This window comes from Montipora foliosa, chromosome 2 (genome assembly GCF_036669935.1).
Source record: "Montipora foliosa isolate CH-2021 chromosome 2, ASM3666993v2, whole genome shotgun sequence".
Taxonomy (NCBI): Eukaryota; Metazoa; Cnidaria; class Anthozoa; order Scleractinia; family Acroporidae; genus Montipora; species Montipora foliosa.
Window position 1 is genome coordinate 40,914,497 of NC_090870.1, and position 13,620 is coordinate 40,928,116.

At 39.3% G+C, this 13,620-nt stretch overlaps 1 protein-coding gene across 1 annotated transcript in view; it reads right to left on the reverse strand.

Moving 5' to 3' along the window:
- The window catches only part of LOC137993077 (molybdate-anion transporter-like), a 16,507-nt gene extending 3,017 nt beyond the window's left edge, over positions 1 to 13,490 (reverse strand). The window contains exons 1-13 of the mRNA XM_068838733.1: positions 13,151 to 13,490; positions 11,220 to 11,303; positions 10,839 to 10,983; positions 9,598 to 9,658; positions 8,722 to 8,829; positions 6,799 to 6,917; positions 4,599 to 4,735; positions 4,281 to 4,373; positions 3,565 to 3,632; positions 2,740 to 2,810; positions 2,397 to 2,451; positions 1,528 to 1,576; positions 8 to 61 (exon numbers count right to left, since the gene is read on the reverse strand). Coding sequence (XP_068694834.1) covers positions 8 to 61; positions 1,528 to 1,576; positions 2,397 to 2,451; positions 2,740 to 2,810; positions 3,565 to 3,632; positions 4,281 to 4,373; positions 4,599 to 4,735; positions 6,799 to 6,917; positions 8,722 to 8,829; positions 9,598 to 9,658; positions 10,839 to 10,983; positions 11,220 to 11,303; positions 13,151 to 13,370 — 1,264 coding nt within the window. The 5' untranslated portion in view covers positions 13,371 to 13,490. The remainder of the gene's footprint in view (positions 1 to 7; positions 62 to 1,527; positions 1,577 to 2,396; positions 2,452 to 2,739; positions 2,811 to 3,564; positions 3,633 to 4,280; positions 4,374 to 4,598; positions 4,736 to 6,798; positions 6,918 to 8,721; positions 8,830 to 9,597; positions 9,659 to 10,838; positions 10,984 to 11,219; positions 11,304 to 13,150) is intronic.
- Between the last annotated feature and the right edge of the window lie 130 nt (positions 13,491 to 13,620).

Below are 13,620 nucleotides of genomic sequence, written 5' to 3' on the forward strand. Positions count from 1 at the left end.
CACTTACTAGATTCTGGAAGGTACTTGCCCCTCATAACTCCCATTGCTGGCCAAAACATACCTTTAAAAAGGTAACAAAATTTTGAATCCAAGAATGCTTTTTACAGGTCCCGGGAATTTGATCTGCAGAGTATCTCCATAATGCCACAATGATTGAAACAAACATTAATAGGGCTAATAAAGTCCGAAGACCAAGAACCCAACAAAAACGAAACCCAGAAATAATAATAATAATAATAATAATAACAATAATAATAATAATAATAATAATGATAATAATAATAATAATAATAATGAAATTTTTATATAGCGCGAGGCGAGTATCCTAATATTCAAAGGCGCTTTGCAATATTAGGAAACATCTAAAACAAAATAAAAATGGGCACTGACAAACTGTTTCTGATATCACATGGCAGAGCATTCCATAGTGTTGGGACTGCCACGGAGAAATATATTGCGCCGTATGTTTTTAAATTAAAAGACAGAATAAAAAGAAGATGTTTGTTTGACGAGCGCAGTTGACGTGATGACGTGTATGATTTAATAAAATAGCATATGTACGTACAATGGTGCCAAATTATTGGGCGCCTTGTAGATTATGAGTAAAATCTTAAAAATAATGGGATAATTTATCGGAAGCCAATTAAGATTGAAAAGAATGGGGCTAACATGATCGTGCTTTCTTAAAAGTGTGATAAGGCGACCAGCAGCGCGCATTCTGGACATGCTGTAACTTAATATAGGAGATTAATATTCAGTTTAATATCAAAATCGGCTCTAAATATTGATGAGGCTTCAAAAATAAATTCAGCTCGCCAAGAGAAGAAGGTGTGCAAAGAGGTAAAATTGGTGATTGGTTTATCAAACAATAAGCACAAAAAGCGGAAATGAACCCCAAACACAATAGAGCCGGTCCACTGAACGTACAGACCGTAATGAAGGAGCTGGGTGGTATCTGGGAATTTTAACAGAATTAACTATGAAAGGATGATGTGAAGTTCAAAGCATGCGCTTGGAAGTCAGTCTTATTACAGTGCGCATGTTTATAACTGAAAACTCGTTCGAACTTGACTTTAAATCCCCGTATTGTCAAGTTTTTTCATGCGTCTGTCCTGTTATTGGTCATGAATTTCGTCATAACATTGTCAAAGTAGTCTGCAGATCTACTCGGCTATCGCATCGTGGATCCACAGATCCTTTGACAATGTTATGATGAAATTCATGATCATAAGAGGACAGACGCATGAAAAACTGACATCAATTTGTTAATTTTCAAGCATTCGAGAAGAGCGGTCGATAGAGGCTTGGGGAAGGGATCTCTCCCAAGTCTCCTACAGCTGCTCCGTGACGAAACGTTAACCTTGTTGATTCAAAAGCTCGAGTGATATCGAATGGACTGCTATCATTTTAGTGTGAACAAGACAAAAGGACTAATGTAATACTTACATCAAGGTTAGATTTAAACAGAACCGAGTGGCGCTTCCTCTCCCAGTCTCTGTTAACTTTCGAATACTTTTCAAAACTCACCTACACAGAATTCAAAGACTAAGAAACCAACAAAAACGACAACCCTTTCCTAAAAAATGAAAGAACACTGAAAGTGAGAGAATTCCAGATATTATGCTATAATCCCGGTCAAAACGTTTGGAAGACTTTGACTTTTCGAAATCAAAGTGGCCGTTCCCTTAATCTCCCCTCCCCCCTGGGTAACGTTGGGGAGGCAAACACTATTATGGATTTTGTCTTGATTAAGGCTGGTCAAGAGCATTTAAATTTGCATTTACAAATGGATTTATTTTTAGATACACTTTGCGCGCGAAACAAACGGCCGCCAACTTTAACCAATCAGAAGAAGCAATGTCACGCGTGACTGCTTCTGCCATCTGATTTTCGGGGGAACCGGTATTCTAAAAATAGATTCATTGGTGACTGTGCAGGGGAGCCCACCCATGCCATAACAACACTCTTATCTAATAGGCCATAATACTCTTTGTTTGTCCCCCCAAATTTTGCATAAGCATTATTTTTGTTTTCTCTTGGGACCATTGTAAGTCCAAAGAGAAACTTGATTCAGTTTCATATCAACAAAATTTATTATGTTAATCACTTTACCGACAAGCTTAATCACTCAAGCTTCTCTCGCTGTGCACAAATTCTCTTCTTCTTGGGGAGAACGTAATTCAATTCAAATCACATGACATTACCTTTGATAAAATAAAATGGTGGTTTTGGGGGCATATGGGGAAACCTGAATATTCAGAGAAAAACGTCTCTTGCGGAGCAGAGAAGATAACGAATAAATTCAACCCATATATTACGCTGAGTTGGGAAATCGAACCTGAGCTACTTTGGTGAAAGAACTGAGTGCTTTAACCGAAGCAAAAAAAAAAACATACCTCCCGAGCAATAATGGGGGGGATCAGTGATATCGCTGCTATTCCAAAGATAAATCTAAAAGAAAAAATGATAATTTTCCTTTATAGAGTTTGGAATAAAAAAGAATCATGAAATTAGAACGGCCGATGGCAAAACTATACAATACAGGTTCATTTATTTCCATATCATTGAATAACAATAGGGCCGCTTTCGAAAATACAATAATACTCTGAATATCCCTCCAAATTTTGCATAAGCATTGTTTTTGTCCCAAGAGTGACTGGAAACAATGCTTTTGCAAAATTTGGAGCGACAAACAATGAGTATTATGGTATTTTCGAAAGTGGCCCGCAGAGAACATGCCTCATAAATGACTCCACAGAATCCAGTTTGTTAAGATATTTAAACGTGTGAGAACCAAGCATTGCAGAGACCTGTCAGAATAACAAAACGAAAACGGTTGTTTTTCTCTTTATAGAGAAACAGGTGAAAATCTAAAAGCTGAAATGTTAGGAGTCGTTCCGCTAGAGTTGTCTATTTATTTATTTGTTTATTTATTTATTTATTATTTATTTACTGATTAAGTATGAATACATACATGGTGGAATCAACAATAGGACATAGGTCCCCTACGAGGTTAACCACCATTTTACCCTCCCAACCATGATACACCACAGAAGACAGACCACAACTTCGGGAACTACATGCCCTACTCTTTGCGAAAAGTGTGCGGGTTCATTTACGTCCCACAGGATTATGAACATTGAAGGGTTGTGAGACGGGACCTCCGGCTTATCGTCCTTATCCGAGAAGACTAGAGAGTCTAACCATTTGCAGATGTAATTACAAAGGCAGCACTTTTTCCTCAGTTATTTAAAGACCCTGAGTGTTGGTCCGGCCGGAGTTGAACTCACGACCCCCCGCGTGACAGCCCGGTGCTCAACCAACTGAGCCACCGGTGCGCGATGTCTGTGTTCCTCGGCGCCTTGTGGATAAATTACTAACGTTGCTTTTAAATTTGTGGTCTCCGCCTTCCTAAGCGGCTTCGCGGAATTCATGTCTCCACATTATTGGCACCGAGGTCATTGCAATAAGTACGTGTAGGAAATGAGTGGTCATCTCTGAACCTTTCTCAATCCAGGATCGTTAATTAAGTATCAAGGATCAAAATATCTCAATTATACTAACCATAAAGGAAGCAAATATCCAGCCATGTGGAATATCTTCATTAACAGTTTTTCTTTGGAGATTTAAACCTAAAAATGAAACAAAAAATGATTGTTCCCACAAAGCTATGAAGTACTAGAACGGAACGGAATTATGCATAAATTTTTGTTAATATCGTTCATTTGCGTTTTCTATCTTGCTCTAAATGGCTAAACTTTAAGCCTTTTTTTGTTTTGGTCATCTGACTTGCGATGCATTGTCACGATTTTATCGACATTTATTTTGATAAAAACAATATCAGCTGTGTAAGTGCAGTCAAAGTGATTAGGTTAATTCTATCAGTATTCACAACGATCCAGATACAGTCAGGTTCTACGACGGGTGGAACATGAGGATCGAGCGGGTCAATCAGCATCCCTTATCCCTTATCCCTAACCCTAACCCCTTACCAATTTTTATTCCGCCTTTCTTAAACTTGCGGACTCTAAAGGCCGCCGCAAACTAGCCGATTGATTGGAGGCAGTAGAAAGCGAAGCCAGGTAAATTTGAGAAAGTTGAAGGTCAGAAAGCCATCGTAGATATCGAGGTATTTCGTCGTGACTGCGATTATTTGATCACGCACGAGAAAATTACCTAATTCGCTTTGTTTTTTATTGTGTATGCTAGCTTTTACTGACGAGGTACAAAAATGGCAGCTGTGCAATTGTGTGGGTTTGTATACGCAATGAATCACTCACCAGGGGTAAGTGCTGGAGTCCATTCTAATACAAAGGTATACATAGATCCCTCGAACAAAGACTGGATCAAACCAAGGCAGAACACTACAGGATCTGACTTGACAAAAAAATAGTTAACAATTTTAGTTAGGAAATTTAACAATTAGGGTCAGGAAAAAGGCTAATGAAACAACTTTAAAAAACATTCTTTTTGGTGGAAGTTTCACTTAAGATACAAAGATATAAAACTGTGCTACCTTTAATTGAAATTTTACTTCAAGTTTAAAGTAGGCGCTTTCCATGCATGTCTGATAAGATTATGCAAGGTAAATAACTAACCGTTTTTTATGGCGTTTATTCCGTGAATCAGAGCAAATCGGATGTTTCCACTTACATCTCCATAGTTTTCAGGCCAAGAACAAGAAATTATCGCACTTACAGCTATCAGCAATATCAGAGCAAGACTGAACGGAGCTCTGCAACGAAAAAATAATGATAGTGAAGTGAAGTTATTAACCCCTCCCCTCGGCGCTTTTCAGAACTAACTTACAATGCTTTTTGTGCGGTACTTTGGCCAGACTGCCTGTTACGCAGCTTACTACTTATTTTAGGAATTGAAAGATGCCCCCGACCAGATTAGGTCGGACCACAACACCGGGGACAACGTCCCCTACTCTTTTCGAGAAGTGAGTGGGTTCTTTAATGTCCCATACGACTTGATTTCCAACAAGGGCTATGAGACGGGACCTCCGGTTTACAGTCCTTATCCGATCACCATTTGCGGGTGTAATTAGCACTTTCTCCTCAGTTATTTTAAGACCCTATGTGTTGGTGAGGCCGGAGTCGAACTCTCAACCTCTCGCGTGACAGCCCGATGCACAACCAACTAAGCCACCGGTGCGCGCTCCATTCTTCATGACGTGGTATTTACAGGGCACAGTTATTATCATGCAGAGTTGTTTCTAGGTTTCCATATGGCAATCTAGTCGAAATTTGTGTCGCATTTCTCCGTTTTTTCCTCTGTCGGAAATCGGAAAAGTTACGCAATAGGGTCTTTCCTGGCACTTCCCTGCTAAGTATTGTCTTTGTGCCATGGGTCTTCTGCGCTTATCTTTGGTAGGTTTCAGTGGGTAGTGCAAATTCTCTGGTAACTTTTTCTGGTTGGATATGGGTTTAACAAACTTAGAGGAGTCGAACACCTTGGGTGGATCTGTATTTACTAAAATGGGATCTATGTTGTCTGGCTATTTAATATAATTATATTTATTTGTACTCAACTCTGCACATTCTTAGGGTAAAAAAATAATTGGAAATTTGACTAATTCTTGTTAGTAAATAGCAAATATGTTGTTTGTTTCAATAAACGTTTTGGCTGGAAAAGATTTTTAAGCGAGATTTTTCTGCGTTTGTGGATTCATTGTGTTGTGTCAATATTAACTAATTTGCATACGTGGGTTGATATTTGATATGGGAGCAGTTTTCATAACGATGCCTGGAATTCGTGCTGTTCAGAGGGTCATCAAGGGGTAAAATGGGAGCTGGGATTGACCTGATCTTTCGGTGGGAAAATGAGAATTGATCACTGGGAATTGGGATTTTGTTACTGGGAATGGGAGATAAGGAGTCCTAGGTGCGAAAGGGATTTGCATTATCAGATGTTATCAGGTATTTGTTCTGCTCCAGATTCCTGGTATCATATATTTCATGCGGTCTTCTTGCATTCCTGGTCGCTGCCATTTGAGACTGAGGACCTTCCTGATGCTAACTGACTTGTTTTGGTGAACCTCAAAGCTCCCTACCTACAACATCCCTACCTCTAATACGGCTTCACTAGCACGAATTGACTTCCCTAAACACACTGCAACCAATGCAATGCTTTTCACTCGAAAAGAAGAAGCTCAGATGAGGTATTGGTCAAGGTGGCAGGGTAAACGTGTCAGGCACAGGAAATTAAAAACGTACTTCATACAACAAATCGATGCTCTAAAATTATATTTTCCCTATCATAACTCCGGTTGGAATTTTAGTAGTAGGGACTGGGATTTTGTCGGAATTTGGACTGGGAAATGGAATTGTCACCACCCCCCCCCCCCCCCCCTCCCTTCCTTCATGACCCTATGTTTAGTCATTCTGTTGTAAAATGAGGTTACTTTGGGAAGCGAACAATATTTCTTTTATCTACAGCTCATTTAGGGGAATTTTTACGTTCTTGACCAAATTAAATTATGCAACAATTACTTACAAACAATAAGCTATTTTTAAAATAGCTAGTGTCTCGTTTCCGGACTGATAACTTGTTAGGGTGTTTAGGAATGAGTACGAAATTTTTAGGAGGACAAACACGTACCAAAGGCAACCCAGTTTACGCTCACGGAGCGTCTAGTTTTTGTAGAGCTATGTCGTAAAATGGAACTCGAAGCCAAAATTGTTATGCAATCATAGTCCGCAAAGGTTGACACCTTGTATTCTTGCTGCTCTGGGATACATGGTATATCCTCGACAACGTACTTGCTGCATAAGGTAGAAATAGCTAACTTACACCAAACCAAAATGCGAAGCCACTGCTTGTGCCACTAAGCCTGCACAGATAGCAACCATTGAGTTCCCCAGAGAGGCGTTAGAAAAGAGGTCACACAGTAAGTTTTTACTAAAGCCTCTCTGAAATAAAAAAAGGCAGTATTTCTTACTCGCACTTTAAGTAAAGGAAAACCAAAGTCGCTTGTAACTTTTGTTCTTGTAACTCCTATCGTGCACAAATGAAATGACAAATTAAGACATTCTATAACCAGCTCTTGATATCTTTCTATGATTTTACTTTGCGGGTAGAGGTAGTTGGCGAATGAGGTCGACAAAGATGTTTTTCCTCTGTATATGCAATTGACCAGTAACAAGGAAAAGGGCAAAGACAAGGATAATAAAAATCCTTTGAGGATCTGTCGAATAGGGAGTTCCAAAATACAGGAATCATGCAAGATTTAATCGCTGCTGACCTGCAACCTATTACTCATTTTCTCCCGCAAGTTGAAGTGCATATTAACTAATACTTTAAACCTTTCTACAACAACAATGAATTAATTATCTGCTCCTGTCCCAAATATGTTATGTTCCTTTGTTGCCTTTTCCCTATAATCACTCTTCAAAAGACTATCAAGAATTGGAAAAACCTGTTAAAAATTGATCTACTTCCCACTAACGGAGGGGTAAAGTAGAGTAAAGTAGACCTTATTCAGGGGCACCCAACGAATCTGTTCCTCACATTATCTGTTCCCCAGAGGAATGTTACTGGCTGGCAAAAATACAGGTGTTTCGATGAGCTGGCTGGGAAATTTTGTTATTGATAGAAGTTTTGCCTGGGAATTATTGACTTTTTCTAGCATTTCAACCCGAGCTGGCTGTAGAAACTCTGAGGACTGAGGACGACTAAAAAAAAAAAAAAAAAAAAGAACCCCTTCCCTCTCCCAGAGAGTAGTCACAAACATACGACGGCTGGTCAGAGTGATTGCACTTGCGGAAAAAAACCTGTTTTGTCCCGGTTTTGTCGCTTTTGTTCGGTCGTTTTGGATCGAGGGATTTGAAAGCGCGAGGAATTCCTGGCTGGAAAATAAATTTGATCAGCTGGCTGGGAAACCAACCAATCTTATCTAGCTGGCTGAGAAATTTCTTGTGTTTCTTGCTGGGAAAAAGGAACAGATAATGTTTTCCCAGCAACACTGAAAAACACCTGAAAATGCCTTAATAACATTTTTTTTCATTAACTGGGGTATAATAATACATTTTACAACAAATTGGTCGTTGGGTGCCCCTGCTTATTTAACGTCGATAACTCGTAACAGTAACTTTTAATCACTGACAAACCTGAGGTCGACGGTGCGCTCATTTTACTCCCCCCTCTCCATCAGTGCTCCGTTTTACGGGTATTTGAAGCCACTAGCTACACGGAAAGGAAAGGAGTCGAAACAAGGATGCGAGATCCGGGAATCGAACTCAGGACCTCTTGCACCAAGGCCGCGCACTAACCGACTGTGCCATCCTTGCTCCTGGTATTGGTTCCATACCGGGTGGATGTCACAAACTAATTTTTGTTGGAATAGAAACCCAACACAAAGACAAAGACAAAGAATAAGAAGTTCTTTGAAAACAATGATGCAAAGTACTTGTAACGTCAACCCCTTCCATTCTTGTTCTTGGTTCAAACTGTGTCCAATTTTCCAATCTTTTCAAAGCCAATAAGCCATTTGCATGATGGGGTAATTATTATCGTGACTAGAATGCTCTGAGTGGCTTCATTTTACCGTTTTATGTTCAAAAGAGAATAGAAAAATGTAAAGAAGAAAGCATTCAGACGGATATCTATGGTACTCCCCGGTTACGTGGAAAGAGCTGGACTGCTGTACAGTGGGATGGATTACCCACGCACCTTCATGATAGCCACACATTACTTAAATTAGTATTATCAGGTTACCTTGTCGTGCTCACAGATAACCCATGATTCAAACGCACTAAAAAGAATGGACGTCGCCATGCCACCCGCCAAACGACCGCATGTTAGAACCCAGAAGTTTGGTATATGCTGTTGAAAATATATTTAAGTGCCAGTTATCACTTGATTCAAGTCAGACACGACCTTTACCGCTTGTTTGTCTTTAGCCTAACATATATACCACTGAAGAAGTGACCATTATTCAATGAATCAAAGCTGCTTGAGAGTTGTTACTATAGGTCAGGATTTATAGGTCAGTCTACAAATATATATTTATTAGGTTGAGTTACATATATGACATATTTTAAATTTAACACCCCCCCCACCCCCCCCCCCCCCTCCCAAAAAAAAAAAAGAAAGCAGAAGTATGCCGATCTTTAAACTTTAACAGTTCATATCATCGGTCTAGTCGTGATTGATTCACTGTCGTAAGCAATTACACAGTTTCTCGCGCAATAATCCATGCAGGACTCTGTTGTTCAAAGCTCGATTTGCTGAAGCCCTAGGGATAGTGATGAGAGGACCGGACTCCCCTTCCACCATTGAGGCTCGGGATCGACTCCTGGACTCAAACGTCATATTTGGGTTGAGTTTATAGTTACCCTTTTCTATGGGTACTCCAATTACCTTCTCATAAAACCAACATATCATTCAGATGATTTGATCAGCATTAAGTTCGTTTGTGGTCTCCTTAATTAGTTGAGCACTAGTGTTGGGCAATATAACCTTCAGACCGTATCAAAGTGACTATTATTACCAATACGTCGCCAAGGTGATTAAAATCGTTTCAAAGTTAGAACGACTTGGTCGTAAAAACCGTGATCCACATTGCACACTGAACTGAAAACAAGTTCTTACCTTCGTAAGGCAGTCCAATCCATAAAGTACCCCATAAAGAATACAGTTAAACTTTCTTCCACTGAAAAACAAAAGAAAAAAAAACCGGACTAAAAACCTGAGATGAGTTGAGTCAACGAATGTTTTAATCTCATTGATCATTTTGAGGAGAATTGCTTGATCGCACTAAGACAAAATTGTTGCGGATTATCATGTAAAACAATAGTTAAGGACGGTGCCTACTAATTCAAAGGTATTTTTGCGCAGTTTACTGAATATGCGGGAAAAGCAGATCTTAACAAGTGTTATTGAAATCCAAAAAGAAAATTGGGGGTAACCACGCATTTTTCGAAGATAATTAATCAACAATATTTGTAAAAAGCTCTAAAATACAAAGCAATGTATGGCGTTCTTTTCCAAATTCAAGCTTAATTATCCCTGTATTATTAAGCACCGCCGATAGGAAATCCGAGTATCTCGAGATGCGCAGAACGTATGCGCAATAACAATAGTAGGTACCGTCCTTAAGGTCAGTATCTGCTGTCAATGCCGAGTCATGTCACTCAACCAAATCCCACCATAGGGCACGTCAGTGAACGTTCTTCAGCCTTGTAGAAGTTATTACTGAATTACGAATGACTTACGTACAAAGAAAACACATGATTGAAAACGTTCTAGATTTCTAGTCCAAGGCTCGGTCCCAATCCAACTCGTTTACAACATGCAAAACCAACCGGAAGCTGATGTGAATACATATGTACATCACGGCATATACGTCTCTTAAATCTGTTCTATTCTTCATTGGGGATTGTATTTTCCGTCTAATGCCAATTAATATCTGACAGGAAGCCGTTGCTATTTTGAGGACCAAAAGAGTTAACTGTACGACCTTATTATCTTCAGGGAACAGTAATAATAGTTATAGTACCTCAAGCCATCAACGCATGTATATCAGTGATAACAACATCGACAAACCAACAATGGGTCATGTAGTGGTTCTCGCAAGGAACAGTAGCGGCCCTCATGAACCATACAGTGGGCTTTGTGTTATATTGTGCATACAGCAAAGTTTGCAAAACTGTATACAATCTGTTACTAAAGTGTAAATAAACAGAGTATGGGAACGTGGTCAAAACGGGAGTTCCATTGTGAGCACGAGCAATTACTGCCTCGTGCTCAGTAGTAAAAATTAGTTCTTCCTTTTCCAACTAAACGAGAACTGCTACCACTCGGGAAAAAAGGGAAATATGATTGACACCCACATTTTATCGGCAAATGATCCTACAACAGTGCCAAACATCATAGAAGAACCAAAGCCTACGACAAACAGCTGATTAATTTGTTTGGATGTCATTCCGTAACTGGAAAATAGCGCATACACATGAGGTCCTTGAAGCCAATCTGCTCCTAAAATCAAATGAATTACCATTAAAGCGATGTTAAGAAGGCCTGGTTGAGTGTTACGAGTTGAATGCATAATTAACATTATTTATGTTTGACAAAAAAACACGATGGAACAAAATTAAGGAAATGTAAAATATATCCCACTAAAACTCCTTTCTACATGACTGTAACACCATATACCGTCAATTCAAAGTCAAAAGTATCTTACGAGCAGTTGATTCTCGTCTCTTGTATCTTACCTTGTGCCATGAAATAGACAATGAGATACAGGCGCTGAAATCGACGAAATTCAACGCCACCATTTGACTGTTTTCTGGACTTTGCTAAGATAAATAACAACACAGAACAAACAAATGAAAAGAAGATTAACGTTGTCATCCCTAAAAGGACCATCTTCATCGTTTTAAATTTTGCTCAAAAATAAAAGGCTGTTTCCTTATTTGCCCAAACGCGTCTTGTTTTTTATGTAAAACACAATACTTCCACCAGGAACTTACCTGTTTATAACTTATCATTCATTTTCCACAAAAGGCTCATTAGAAGTACGTGCCTAAGTTAATTTCAACAGCCGAAAGTTAAGACGGATTCGCATGATCTTTCTTGGGTTTCCAATCGAAAATGATTACATTACTTTTGGACATTTCATCGAGGAAATATGCTTTGCTCTTTGACCACTGTGATGCAAACTGGGAATCCCCAAATGTTGCCATGGCAACGGTACAGCACCACTCAAACACCCTCTGAAATTAGTTTTCGGAAAATATCTCGCAAACAAATTCGGTGATCTCGTATTTTTTATTTTCAAAAACCAAATTCAATTCTCTTGCCTATTACACAGTATGAAAAAATTATCTAGTATCTTAGTTATTCATGAAAACGGTGTTGGAAAATCAGTTCTATCGGTTTAAAAAAAAAAATTCTTTAAGAATGCGAAAACACGAATCTTACTTGAATGCAAAAAGTCAGGGTAGGTCCCATAGCTAAGTTTCTAGATCTTTGCTCAACATTTCCAACAAAATTTATTTCCAGTTTTCGCGATTTTACGTCTCGTTCCAGTAGCGCTTAAGTATTGTAACTGTGGCTTATACGCGCGCGCGCTCGGCTGAAAACCCTTTCGAGCCTCCTTAATGAGAGGAAGAGTAATATTGTAGGCATAACCTTGCTTGTTCTTGCCGAGGGTTTTTGCGTTTATTTGTTTCATCGGCTCCGAAATTCTTCAAGTATTCTAAGTTCGAAGGGAAATTTGGGAGACTGATACGTCACTTAAAAGACATTATGACGTACTAGCGAGTTGAATGGAAAACGTTCTATTGATCATCAACAATGCGCTGATTTCAACTGCTTGTCGTCTTGCCAAACCTCACCTCTTTTACCGACTCACAGGTAACAAAACCACCATTTGATTTCGCGTACGCAGACACTAGTTTACATCGAGCTTTATGCGCGAAATTCTTACTTAACGTTTAAAGGAAACCTTAACGCTGAGTTACACTTAAATACAAACTTCTTTATGAGATTTTGAACCTTACCTATAAGGCTAGTTTCCTCGTAGTGTTGACGAATTTATTATTGAAAGAAATGTCTATATTTGAAGTGCGGGCTATAGAAGAAAGATAGACATGATCCTCACGCTTATCTGGATAACTTAGCAATTGTCTCATATGAAAACTTGAAAAGTTCAGATGTCTTCAAGGTAACCCATGACGTCTGCGATGCCGGTGCAATGCTCTACCAAAAAAGCTATGGGGCTACTCAGTTGGGAGCATTCATTATTGATAATTCATGCCCTTACTAGCGAATCAGAAACATGGTTATTTGAGGCACATGTGTAAAACATCTCGAATAACTACATAAATAGTCGTGTGCGGTTCTCGCAACGGTATACTGCGATCCAGTCATATTTTAAGCTTTTCACAGAAAATAATGAAAATAGTCAATAATTATTTTTTTCATTTGTCCCAGTTTGTAATACGACACCTGATGAGCCTTTTAAGAGCTCACATGTGTCTTTTTAATCTATTTTGGAATTCGGCTGATCTGGGAAAGGGGAAATGAAGCTTTTATCTTATTACAGGATACCCGGAGATTTCCAGATTGACTGAGATGGAAAGAATTCCAGTATTGGACAGCTTAACTGACACAAGTCAAAGAAAAGTCAGATTCCACTTACCAGAAGACAAATCCGAAAACTTGCCTAATCGGCGGCTGCCCCAACAACAGCCAATCATTAAGAGGGGATCGCGGTTGTCGAGACTGCTCAGATTTTCAAGACGGAGGCCGCTAACCGTTCTGTTTATGAGTACAGCAGTTCTCGCTGGCTCAATACCTTGTATGATATTCCTTGGCTTCGTAATCCTAACCTTCCTGATTTCATTCGTTCTGTTCGTCATAACAGAATCCTCTCTGGTTGGCGCGGGTTTATTTGCTCTCGTGTTAGTCCTTTCGTTACCTCTATGTTGTGCAGCAGCCTCGACTGCATGCTTGCTTGCGTGCTGGTGGGCAGTAAGTTACCTACAAGACTCTATGTCAAATATGGTGGAACCCGCTGAAACTGTCTTCCACTACTTTGTGGGTCTGTATATTCCTCGCAGGCTAAGGAATATCTTATATGCTTTTTAGAAGGGAAAAAGAGAAAATCCC